Consider the following 13,410-nt stretch of genomic DNA (forward strand, 5'->3'; position numbering starts at 1 on the left):
TTGTGTAGAACAATTCTCACTGACTTCTAGATGAATTTGTCAGATGCAACATTTTTACATTTGACTTATTTGCCATCTGAAACTCTGAATTTTTGGATCATTTGAGAGACATAATCAGATTACTGGTGCACAGCCAATCCCCCCCCCCATAATGAACTCGTGCTTGCCTGTGCTCTGTGTAATAATTATCTACCTTGCAAGGACCATACATGGAGTAACTTAATTTTCCCTGTCTGCCCTGTTTATCTCCCAAAAATGACAAAACTTTTTCCTTATGAAAACAATAGAAAAATTGTATGTTCAGCACAAGCCCTACTATTGAACTCATGTGGAAAAAGGAGTATTTTTGCCTTTACGTGAATGAAGTGGAATCGTCGGGTAGCTATTCAGTGAAATCAATAGAACATAGGTATCAGTAATCACAGAGAAACAACTGTCACAGCACAGCAAGAAAAAACAAAACACAACAAAAGCTATTGACATTTTCCTTACTAGACAAATATGTACTGTATGTTCTAGGCTGGGTGTATGCAGACAGCAGCAATCCAGGACATATATAAAGGCTTCATCTTCACACCCTATAGCTGTGCTGAAACTTCCATCCAGTCAAAATGGGAAAAGTAAGTAAAGGGTTTAAGGGGGACATATACAGTAATTATGTACATTGTTGAAATACATAATATATTGATAAATATTGAGGGTAGTGCTATATTTGGCAAACCTTTGGGATGTATTTTTTCTTTAAAACACTGAGAAGTGCCTGGGTCCTGCCCCTTTCAATTACTTCCGTTCTTGCCCTCCTCACTATTGCCTGTGGAGCCACCAGCCCCGATTGAGAAAAAGCTGTGCTTTGAGCTTTGATGTGGTGAGCAGATGTGGGAGATGCTCTTCAATGAGGTAAGTCACGGAACTAAGAATGAGCCTGTCCCATGAAAGAAACAGTGGATCAGGAGGTTATCTTTCTGTGTGCCAATTCTTGCCTGCTAAGCCTGCCAATAATACAACACTTTTGACAGTCGCTTGGATCTCACACTCTACTAAATCTAAATCACACAACTATGTATTTAAAAAAACACGAGATCCGACTTGCAGTAAAAAGTGTTTTATTACAGCAGGTTAAGCAAAAGCAGTTACAGAGGGTTCAAAATGGGTTCAAAGTTTTTTTAAGGAGCAGAAGTCAGCTGGATATTTAGCCAATCTGACCACCAATGATTTATTAACTAGTTGCACAGTGGCTGCCATGTCTGACACAGGGTGGGGCTGGGAGCCAAAAAGGAACAGTAGTGTGTGGATATTGCAGTTAGCAGAATATGGGCTACTAAAATAAGATGAAAAACGAATGATATCTAATGGTGTGAAGATTGGGACCTAAGAGAGTACTGCTTGTCAATCAATGGTACGATGATTTCCTGTGGGAGAATGAGGTGACATGCCCAACCCTCATTTCAGCCTAGCCTGTGAAGAGAGAGGATCTCTTTGCTGCTCATATATAATGATATTTTTTTGGAGGTAAAATCTTTTTTTTTTTTTGCAGTACTGTGCATTGTAATGAAGGGGGAACATCATACTAAAAGATGGATATGATGCAAAATGTGTCCTGTAACGTTACAGGCTGCCATTGTTGCTTAAGATTACAGAATGTATAAAAGAGCAAAGCAATTCAACACATTTTATTAGGGATGCACCGAATCCAGGATTCGGTTCGGGATTCGGCCAGGATTCGGCCTTTTTCAGCAGGATTCGGATTCGGCCGAATCCTTCTGCCCGGCCGAACCGAATCCGAATCCTAATTTGCATATGCAAATTAGGGGCGGGGAGGGAAATCGCGTGACTTTTTGTCACAAAACAAGGAAGTAAAAAATATTTTCCCCTTTCAACCCCTAATTTGCATATGCAAATTAGGGTTCGGATTCGGTTCGGTATTCGGCCGAATCTTTCACGAAGGATTCGGGGGTTCGGCCGAATCCAAAATAGTGGATTCGGTGCATCCCTACATTTTATTCTAGTGTAAAACTCACTATGTAAATATGTAATTTAGTGGCGATTTCATAGGGATCTGTGTCATTTGCTATTGATTTTCATCATGAATGACAAATTCTCATTGTAATGCCTCCTAAACCTGTTTTGCCAAAGGCTCAACCAGAAAGAAGTAAAGCAAAAAAACAGTTAAAATAAATACTAATAGAAACATAAATTAGAACAAATGCATTTTGCTGTGTTATCACATTGCACTGTAGTATAATGGCTCTATAAAAGTATATTCCAGTAACACTTCATATTTATAAATTTCCAACAAAATAATATATATATTACACATACATTGTTTTATACAGGGATAACTGCCAGCATATTTACTCCCCACAGACGTTTTATATGCATATGAATCTTTAAATACACTTTGCCTTCCTTCAGATTTTCTTCTACGAGGACAAGAACTTCCAAGGCCGCAGCTATGAGTGTAACTCAGACTGTTCTGACCTGTCCTCTTATTTCAATCGCTGCAACTCCATCAGGGTGGAGAGTGGCAACTGGATCCTGTATGAGCAGCCCAGTTACAGGGGACACCAGTATTACCTCTGGAAAGGAGAATACCCAGACTTCCAGAGATGGATGGGTTTCAACGACTCCATCAGGTCCTGCCGCATGAGTCCCTATGTAAGTGTTTTTAAAGCTTTCTTGGAACCACATAAGTATCCAATACTATAAATGACTATTGCTTTTGTAGTGCTTCTGTGCTGACACTAATATCGAGTACAACCCATCCAAATGCACAGCTAGAAAAAAACCCTAAATGTAAAAAATATATGGTAAATATTGTTCAATGGCTGTTTCTTGTACAATAAATAAGTCATTAAACCTGTTTTCATTTGTTTCAAGCACCAAGGGCAATATGAAATGAGAATCTATGAAAGAGGAGACTTCCAAGGGCAGAATATGGAGTTCTTTGAGGACTGCCCCAATACATATGATCGATTCCGTTTCCGTGACATTCACTCCTGCAATGTGTTTGATGGCTACTGGATGTTCTATGAGGAACCCAACTACAGGGGGCGTCAGTACTACCTGAGACCTGGAGAATACAGGAGATACAGTGACTGGGGAGCCTCCAGCGCTAGAATTGGTTCTTTCAGAAGAGTTCATCACATGTTTTAATTCATTTTTCACACATGACATTTGAAATATGTTTACATTTGAATAAACATAATAATGCCAAAAGTTCATTTAGCAATGTCGTACTTAAATTACATTTTCTTACAAATGTATATTTTTAGTTTCCCACCAGATTCAGGTCATTTATCTTGCAAGGTTTCTAGATAACTGACTTTCAACTATATGTTAGGAAGCCAAAATATATAATATATATAAATAATGGCTCATGAATTTTTACCTGGAACGACTAATAGAATTTAGAACAGACCTGGCCCATAGAATAAAAGTTTTTTGGCTGCACAAAGCTAAAGAAAACTTTGTGAAAAAAAGTGGGGAAATGCTTTGACAAATGAGCCAGATTGGTAAAAAAATATAGACTCTGGAGATAAGGTCAGATTCACATTGGGGTTTCTGGTGCCCACCAAAGAACATAACCCTGGGGATTGACCAAACATATAAGTTCAGCTTCAGCTGTACCCTTCCACTGCCCACCCTACATTATGTACACAGATGAACAGGGTCATCTCTTCAAAATATGGGGCCTAAGGCAAAAAGCTTGAGGTCCCAAAAACTGCTCATCACATAGCCCTTTGCAAAAATATTATGCCAGAAATCACTGCATAAATGGAAAATGGCACTCAAGTAATGTCCAGGCATGCCATTATAATCACTGCAGAAGTGGTCAATGAATATTTATGTGGAGCAGCAACAATGGAATTGGACAGAGGAGCCCGTCCAACCCTAGATAAGTTGTGAAAGGTTTATAACGTCAGGAAGATCTTTATAGATTAAAAATAAATAAATAAAAATACATGAATTATGCAATGTTTAAACAAGACAGATAGCTTTGATTAATTTGCTGAGACAATTTTCATTTTATGTTATTAATGTGGGGCAGTCACGATGAAATTAGACAGAGAAGCCAGTCCAGCCCTGGATCAATTGTAAAAGGTTCATAACGTTGGGAAAATCTTTATAAATTGAAAACAAAAGTAACCTTTGATTAATTTACTGAAACAAAGAAAACTCAGGAATAACTTCAAAATATAAAAATTATATATAGAGAGAGACGGCCACTATTATTAATATTAATAATATTAACATTCATATTATTAATGTAACCCCCCTACTGTTATAAACATATAAGGAAAACTATCTATGTGGGGCAGCCACAATAAAATTAGACAGAGGAGCCAGTCCAACCCTATATAAGTTGTGAAAGGTTCATAATGTCAGGAAGATCTTTATAGATTTAAAAAAAATAATACAAATACATGAAATATGCAATATTTTACCAAGATAGATAGATTTTGATTAATTAGCTAAGCCAAATTTTATTTTATGTTATTAATGTGGGCAGCCACAATGAAATTAGACAGAGGAGCCAGTCCAGCCCTGGATCAATTGTAAAAGGTTCATAACGTTGGGAAAATCTTTGTAAATTGAAAACAAAAGAAGCCTTTGATTAATTTACTGAAACAAAGAAAACTCGGGAATAACTTCAAAATATAAAAATTATATATAGAGAGAGACGGCCACTCTCTCCTGGCTTGTTTCATGCCATTGGGTGCGCTGATGAAGCTCCCTGAACAGTTTAATGGAGCCATTGTGACTGGATATTGGTGACTGTTTTTAAGGGGCTAATGACTTGTATCCTTAGCTGCCTAGCAAATAGCATATGCCATTCTATCTTACTGGAGTGCTGTCTTAAAGGGGTGTTTCACCTTTAAATTAACCTTTTGTACATTTTTTCTTCTGACTCTTTCCATCTTTCAAATGACCCCATCTAAAAACAAATGCTCTGTAAGGCTGCCTACACATGTATTGTTATTGCTACTTTTTATTACTTATCTTTCCATTCAGGCTTCTCCTATTCATATTCCTTTTCAAATCAGTTCATAGTTTGCTGATCAGTGCATCGGATTGCAATACAGCAAACAGGAGAGCTGCTGAATAAAAATATAAATGACTTAAAACACCACAAAAAATTAAAACCAATTTCAATTGCAGCAAAAAATTTTGACCTGCCCATTTTATGGTTATACCTCCTCATTACCATGTTCATTCTACAAAAATTGTCAACCTTTGAACACATTTCTGGGAGTTTTAGGGCCATGTTTTATATGTTCTAACAACTTTGCAAATAAAATTGAAAATTTCGTTTAAGCTGTGAGGTAAAGGTATACTGTCACGAGAAAACAGGTTTTTTGAAAATGCACCAGTTAATAGTGCTGCTCCAGCAGACTTCTGCACAGAAATCCATTTTTTAAAAGAGCAAACAGATTTTTTTATATTTAATTTTGAAATCTGACATGGGTCTAGAAATATTGTCAGTTTCCCAGGTGCCCCATTCATGTGACTTTGCTCCGATAAACTTCAGCCATTTTTTGTGAGTGATATCACTCCTCTCTTCTCCCCCCCCTCCCAGCAACCCATCAGGAGAACAATGGGAAGGTAACCAGATAACAGCTCCCTGGTAGATATAAGAATAGCACTCAATAGTAGAAATCAATGTCCCATTGTGACTCCTTCAGTTACACTGTCAGAAAGCAGTTACATAGTGCAGTACTGGCTCTTTCTGAAAGCAAATAACCAGGCAAAATGACCCGAGGTGGCTGCCTACACACCAATATTGCAACAAAAAAAAAATACAAATTGAATGTGAAAATTAGAAAGTGGATTACAACTTTTGCCAGTGCTTTTCCGCCAGTGGAAAATCACTGGTGAAGAAACTAGATGTAACATCAGCCGACCCAAACAAAAAATCCCCCTCCACCTATGATCTACATTATACTCATCTGTACTTGCCACACAGGAAGTACCTTTTGACAAAGGGATCCAGGAGTTCCTGTAACTACAAGCTCCATGTAATGAAATCTTCATCAATTCAAAAGTCTAAAATCCTTTCATCAATATTACTATAACCCAAGTTATAGCTATTTTCTACCAAAAATGATGCATTGTATGTCCAAGTCGAAAGCAAAAGGGAGCAGACTATATCATATGGCATGGTCTTTTCTGCTATTGGCTAGATTGGTGAAAAGTAATAAAGAAGATAAAAGTGAAAACATCAACTCATTACTCTCATCGGTAGTATACTTGTTGGAGCCGGTGGAGAATTTAATCATGGTATTAAGGGGTGGTTCAACTTTTAGTATTTTATAGAATGGCTAATTCTAAGCAACTTTACAACTGGCCTTCATTTTTTTTTTTATAGTTTTCATATTATTTGCCTTCTTCTTCTGCCTTTCTCCAGCTTTCAAATGGGGGTCACTGACCCCATCTAAAAAGAAATGTTCTGTAAGGCTTAAAATGTATTGTTATTGTTACTTTTTATTACTCATATTTCTATTCAGGCCCTGTCCTATTCGCATTCCATTCTCTTAGTCAAATCAATACATGGTTGCTAGGGTAATTTGGATCCTAGCAGCCAGATAAACTAGCAAACCAAAGATTTGCTGAATTAAAAGCTAAATAACTCAAAAACGATATAAAAAATGAAAACCAATTACAAATTGTCTCATCACTTCTACATCATACTAAAAGTGAATTTAAAGGTGAACAATCCCTTTAAATGAAAGGATTCCAATGTAAAATGTATTATTTTATTCCATGAGAAAATATAATTATGATCTGGACAAGACCTATAACCCCTACTTTAAAGAGCTGGACTATGCTAATTGATAGGACACTCCCTCTGGCCCAGCTGACTTAAATTAATAGAGCTTGTCCGACTTAATTCAGTTCATTTGGGGGACATACATTTTTAGGATTGTTAACTGTGACATACATGATTAAGTAAAAGTATGCAAAATAAATGATATTATATACTTTTTGAATTGTTTGCATAACTATAAGGGAAACATTGTTAAAAACATCTCTGTTGCATTATTGCTTATGAAAAATAGAATAAAAATAAAGTAAACAAAACAAAAATTAAACAAACTGCAGGGACCCATGCACCTGCATCTGAGCTACTGTAGCATACACTACATAGTACTAATATACTATTGAAAAAAATGCTTACATTTTGTCTAGAACAATTCTCACTGACTTCTAGATGAATTTGTCAGATGCAACATTTTTACATTTGACTTATTTGCAATTTGAAACTCTGAATTTTTGGATAATTTGAGGTACATAATCAGATTACTGGTGCACAGCCAATTCCCCCCCCCCATAATGAATTCTTGCTTGCCTGTGCTCTGTGTAATAATTAGGACCATACATGGAGTAACTTAATTTTCCCTTCTGCCCTGTTTATTTAATTGTATGTTTAGCATAAGCCCTACTATTGAACTCATGTTGAACAAGGGGTATTTTTGCCTTTAATGAATGAAGTGGGAATGTCGGGTAGCTATTCAGTGAAAGCAATAGAACATACAGTAGGTGCCAGTAATCACAGAGAAACAACTGCCACAGCACAGCAAGAAAAAACAATACACAACAAAAGCTATTGACATTTTCCTTACTAGACAAATATGTACTGTATGTTCTAGGCTGGGTGTATGCAGACAGCAGCAATCCAGGACATATATAAAGGCTTCATCTTCACACCCTATAGCTGTGCTGAAACTTCCATCCAGTCAAAATGGGAAAGGTAAGTAAAAGGTTTAAAGGGGACATATACAGTAATTACGTACATTGTTGAAATTCATAATATATTGATAAATATTGAAGGTAGCACTATATTTGGCAAACCTTTGGGATGTATTTTTTCTTAAAAACACTGAGAAGTGCCTGGGTCCTGCCCCTTTCTTTTACTTCCATTCTTTCCCTCCTCACTATTGCCCATGGAGCCGCCGACCCAGATTGAGAAAAATATACGACTTGCAGTCAAAAGTGTTTTATTACAGCAGGTTAAGCAGAGGCAGTTACAGAGGGTTCAAAATGGGTTCAAAGTTTTTTTAAGGAGCAGAAGTCAGCCGGATATTTAGCCAATCTGACCACCAATGATTTATTAACTAGTTGTACCATGGCTGCCATGTCTGACTTCAGGGTGGGGCTGGGAGCTAAAAAGGAACAGCAGTGTGTGGACATTGCAGTTAGCAGAATATGGGAAGGAAAGGGGAACAGTGAAATAGCAAATAGTGAAGAAAATAAAGGAGACTGAAGGGTTACTAAAATAAGATGAACAACAAATGATACTGTATCTAATGGGGTGAAGATTGGGACCTAAGAGAGTACTTCTTGTCAATCAATGGTATGATGATTTCCTATGGGAGAATGAGGTGACATGCCCAACCCTCATTTCAGCCTAGCCTGTGAAGAGAGAGGATCTCTTTGCTGCTCATATATAATATTTTTTTTGGAGGTAAAATGTTTTTTAAAGGTTTTTTTTTGCAGTACTGCGCATTGTAAAAAAGATACTAAAAGATGGATATGACGCAAAATGGTAACGTTAAGCTGCCATTGTTGCTTAAGATTACAGAATGTATAAAAGAGCAAAGCAATTCAAAACATGTTATTCTAGTGTAAAACTCACTATGTAAATATGTAATTTAGTGGCGATTTCATAGGGATCTGTGTCATTTGCTATTGATTTTCATCAAGAATGATAAATTCTCATTGTAATGCCTCCTGAACCTGTTTTGCCAAAGGCTCAACCAGAAAGAGGTAAAGTAAAAAAACAGTTAAAATAAATACTACCAGAAACATAAATTAGAACAAATGCATTTTGCTGTGTTATCACATTGCACTGTAGTATAATGGCTCTATAAAAGTATATGCCAGTAACACTTCATATTTATAAATTTCCAACAAAATAATATATATAATACACATACATTGTTTTATACAGGGATAACTGCCAGCATATTTACTCCCCACAGATGTTTTATCTACAATGAATCTTTAAATATACTTTGCCTTCCTTTAGATCTTCTTCTACGAGGACAAGAACTTCCAAGGCCGCAGCTATGAGTGTAACTCAGACTGTTCTGACCTGTCCTCTTATTTCAATCGCTGCAACTCCATCAGGGTGGAGAGTGGCAACTGGATCCTGTATGAGCAGCCCAGTTACAGGGGACACCAGTATTACCTCTGGAAAGGAGAATACCCAGACTTCCAGAGATGGATGGGTTTCAACGACTCCATCAGGTCCTGCCGCATGAGTCCTTATGTAAGTGTTTTTAAAGCTTTTTTGGAACCACATAAGTATCCAATACTATAAATGACTATTGCTTTTGTAGTGCTTCTATTGGTTATTCTTAGTGGGACCCTTAAGCCATTGTAATATAGAATGTAACATTAGTATAGTGAATCAACAGTGAAGCAACATGGTCACTGCCAAATTCTATCCTAACTACTGATTGCAAATCATATTGTCCTGACACTGATATTGAGTACAAGCCATAAAAATGCTAGAAAAAAATTTAAAAAATGTATGGTAAATATAGTTCAATGGCTGTTTATTCTACAATAAATGGGTAATTTAACCTGTTTTCATTTGTTTAAAGCACCAGGGGCAATATAAAATGAGAATCTACGAGAGAGGAGACTTCCAAGGGCAGAATATGGAGTTCTTTGAGGACTGCCCCAATACATATGATCGATTCCGTTTCCGTGACATTCACTCCTGCAATGTGTTTGATGGCAACTGGATGTTCTATGAGGAACCCAACTACAGGGGGCGTCAGTACTACCTGAGACCTGGAGAATACAGGAGATACAGTGACTGGGGAGCCTCCAGCGCTAGAATTGGTTCTTTCAGAAGAGTTCATCACATGGTTTAATTCATTTTTCACACATAACATTTGAAATATGTTTAAATTTAAATAAACAAAACAATGCCAAAAGTTCATTTAGCAATGTCGTACTTAAATTACTTTTTCTTACAAATGTATATTTTTAGTTTCCCACCTGATTCAGGACATTTATCTTGCAAGATTCCTAGTTAACTGACTTTCAACTATGGGGCAGATTTACATAGGGTCTAATATCGAGGGTTGATGAACCCTTGATATTCGACTGCCGAATGTAAATCCTTCGACTTTGAATATCGAAGTCGAAGGATTTAGCACTATTACTACGATCTAACAATTGAAGGAATCCTTTGAATCAAAATATCGAAGTCGAAGGATTTAGCACTATTACTACGATCTAACAATTGATTAAATCCTTTGAATCAAACAATTTGAAGGATTTTAATCCATCGATCGAAGGATTTTCCTTCGATCAGAAAATTGTTAGGAAGCCTATGGGGACCTTCCCCATAGGCTAACATTGGCCCCGGTAGGTTTTAGGTGGCGAACTAGGGGGTCAAAGTATTTTTTAAAGAGACAGTACTTTGACTATCGAATGGTCAAATAGTCGAACGATTTTTAATTCGAATCGTTCGATTCGAAGGTCAAAGTAGCCTATTCGATGGTCGAAGTATTTTTTCTTCTATTCCTTCACTCGAGCTAAGTAAACGGGCCCCTGTATGTTAGGAAGCCAAAATATATAATATATATAAATATTGGTTCATGGCTTTTTACCTGGAAGGACTAATAGAATTTAGAACAGACCTGGCCCATAGAATAAAACATTTTTTTGACTGCACAAAGCTGAAGAAAACTTATCGGAAAAAAAGTTGGGAAATGCTTTGACAAATGAGCCAGATTAGTAAAAAAAAAAATAGACTTTGGCAATAAGTCATATTGGGGTTTCTGGGGCCCGCCAAAGAACATAACCAAACACATAAGAGCAGCTTCTGCTGTACCCTTCCACTGGCAAGTTCCACAGCACACCCTACACTATGTACACAGATGAACAGGGTCATCTTTACAAAGTATGGGGCCTAAGCAAAAACTGCTCCCCAAAACTGCACTGCACATAGCCAAAATGCAGAAATGGAAATGAGTACTCAAGTAATGCCCAGGCATGCCATTGTGATCACTGCAGAAGTGGCCAGTGAATACACCACTAACCCCAGACCTGCTAATAAGATCACTGCAGAAATGGACAATGGACAATTAACCCATGCCACGACAACCTACCCCAGACTGTTTTGTACAAGTTTGCACACCAGACATTGTCCATGCTGACTGCTTGTAATTAAAGTCAGATTAGAAGGCAGCATTGTCTGGGGTTAGGTTTGCAGCCAGTGTGTATTCTAGGAACCAACTATATAAGCACTCCTCCCTTTTGTGCCTCTTCCAGAGTCCCACCACAAACATGGTGCAGCCAGCTGGTGACTTACTGATGGCATGGTTGTAATCAGGCAGTGGAGCTGCAGTGCAAGTGAGGAAAACTGGGGCAGCCACAATGAAATTGGACAGAAGAGTCAGTCCAACCCTGGATAGATTGTGAAAGGTTCATAATGTCAGGACAATCTTAATAAACTGAAAAAAATTACCAGAACAAATAGCCTTTCATTGATTTGCTAAAACAAAGAAAACTCAGGAATAACAGGGCAGGATTTTTTTTATGTTCTTAATGTATCCCCCCTACTGTTATAAACATTTAAGGGGCCAAAATCTTGTGGAGGCCTATGTATTGAAGGTTAAATTTTAGTGTTTTTTTAAGTCTTTGAAACCACATTTAAACTCTGTTCCTCTAAAACTTTGAATATCCGTCAAAGTATTAAGTAGCTTGATAAAAGACCGGTGTTGGTCTGAAACATTGCTGATGCCTGGCCAGAACCCTTAATTAATTATAGGCTTTTAAAAAGATTTATTTTGGAGGTACAGTCTATTAACAGTTTAGTGGATATTCAGATGAATGTGGACATGGTGTGACCTAACCCATTACTGACTGTTTTATAGAAACAGGTGCTGACAAGATTGATGTGTGAATCTAAAACATTGGATGCCTTGGAATTTATTTAAATATCTGAAAAAAAGTATTAACAGAAAAATATGTTGAATGATGTACTAAAAGTCTGGATTGATCAAAATTGGTCCAATTGGATCAGGGCAGCTCTCAATGATTTCATCTATGAGAGAAGACTATTACCATATAGCATGGTCTTTTCTGCTAATTATTGGCTAGATTGGTAAAAACTAATAAAGAGGATAAAAGAGAAAATATCAACTCAGTTAACCACCTCTCCAGTAGTGTGCTTATTAGGGGGAATGTAGAATCTAGTCATGGGTTTAAAGGAAAGGATTCAACTAAATGTATTATTTTATTCCATAAAAATTATAATTATGATCTGGATGAGACCTGTGTGTGTCCCCTACTTTGAAGCTAATTGATGGGACACTCCCTCTGGCCCAGCTGACTTAAATTAATAGGGCTTGTCCAACTAAATTCAATTTCGTATGAGGAAAATTGCTAATCATACATTTTGAGGATTGTTAAATGTGGCATACATAGGTATTAAACAAAAATGGAGTGTGGGGTGAGGATGATAAAACTACAGGGCCTAAACCCCTACATCTGTAGTATATACTGTACTACATATACTAATTCTATTGCTGTTCTTGTGGATCTAATATATAATCCCGATTATATATATATATATATATATTATGATTACCTACTCGTTCTGAAAGACTTGCATGTGTATCTCTAAATTTAAAATGTTTAAATGTATTCTGCTTTTCATTTCTAATGTCCATGTAAACTAATAAAAACATTTTAAAAACAAACATATACTCATTTAAAAAATTTGAGAAACTCATATTGGAAAAATTGCTTACATTTTGCCATTTTGCCTAGAGCCTACAGTCCTGATTGGGGTATACTTACCTAATAGGATCACTTTGGTGAATCTGGTCACGCTGCAAGTTGGCACGAGGCCATCCACTCGTCCTCCTGGGCAATTTTATTGAATGTTTTTAAGGATACAGTCCAGCACTGACGTAGTTAACGCAGTGGGTCTTGTTTGGTCGTGGGAAGTGTGGCACACTAAGGGTGTGTGTGGTTTTTAACTAATAAGTTATTAAAAGTTATGTTTTAAGCTATGGGGAAGGGGTCTAGTGTTAAGCTATCACCAGCACTGTTGATAGCGGTCTGAACTGGGTTGCTGGGAGTTGTAGGGCAAGTGTTCAGGCTATCAGGACACAACTCTCACTTCAGTTGTTTTTTGATTGTGATACATTGTATTCAACCTTGCAGATCAGCTATCAAGTAAACATTGTTGCGCAGTGGATGCTAAATTTAGCAATTGTTCACTTGATAAATGAAAATATTTTCAGTTTTTGAATTGAATTAGTGAGTTTTTGGTTCATTTGAGGTAGATAATCAGATTACAAGTGCACAGGCAACCCTCCCCCCCCCCCCCACATACAATGAACTCCTGCTTGCCTGTGCTCTGGTAATAATAAACTACCT

General features: G+C 37.1%; 2 protein-coding genes across 3 annotated transcripts; both read left to right on the plus strand.

Moving 5' to 3' along the window:
- The first annotated feature begins 514 nt into the window (after positions 1-514).
- On the plus strand, positions 515-3,216 carry LOC121398707 (gamma-crystallin-3-like). Of its 2 annotated transcripts, none has more exons than XM_041577648.1 (3): positions 515-620; positions 2,413-2,655; positions 2,878-3,216. In XM_041577648.1, the coding sequence occupies exons 1-3, from the start codon at positions 612-614 to the stop codon at positions 3,151-3,153; spliced, it is 528 nt and encodes a 175-aa protein (XP_041433582.1). In that variant the 5' UTR covers positions 515-611; the 3' UTR covers positions 3,154-3,216. The 2 variants fall into 2 exon arrangements, with proteins under 2 accessions (XP_041433582.1, XP_041433581.1); XM_041577647.1 differs by lacking the exon at positions 515-620 and adding an exon at positions 868-897.
- A 4,429-nt stretch (positions 3,217-7,645) lies between these two features.
- Positions 7,646-9,950, plus strand: crygbl.3.S (crystallin gamma B like gene 3 S homeolog). Its single transcript, XM_018241629.2, has 3 exons — positions 7,646-7,750; positions 9,029-9,271; positions 9,609-9,950. Exons 1-3 carry the CDS (start codon positions 7,742-7,744, stop codon positions 9,882-9,884), a joined length of 528 nt encoding a protein of 175 aa, XP_018097118.1. The 5' UTR covers positions 7,646-7,741; the 3' UTR covers positions 9,885-9,950.
- The last annotated feature ends 3,460 nt before the right edge of the window (positions 9,951-13,410 follow it).

This window comes from Xenopus laevis, chromosome 1S, assembly GCF_017654675.1.
Source record: "Xenopus laevis strain J_2021 chromosome 1S, Xenopus_laevis_v10.1, whole genome shotgun sequence".
Taxonomy (NCBI): domain Eukaryota; kingdom Metazoa; phylum Chordata; class Amphibia; order Anura; family Pipidae; genus Xenopus; species Xenopus laevis.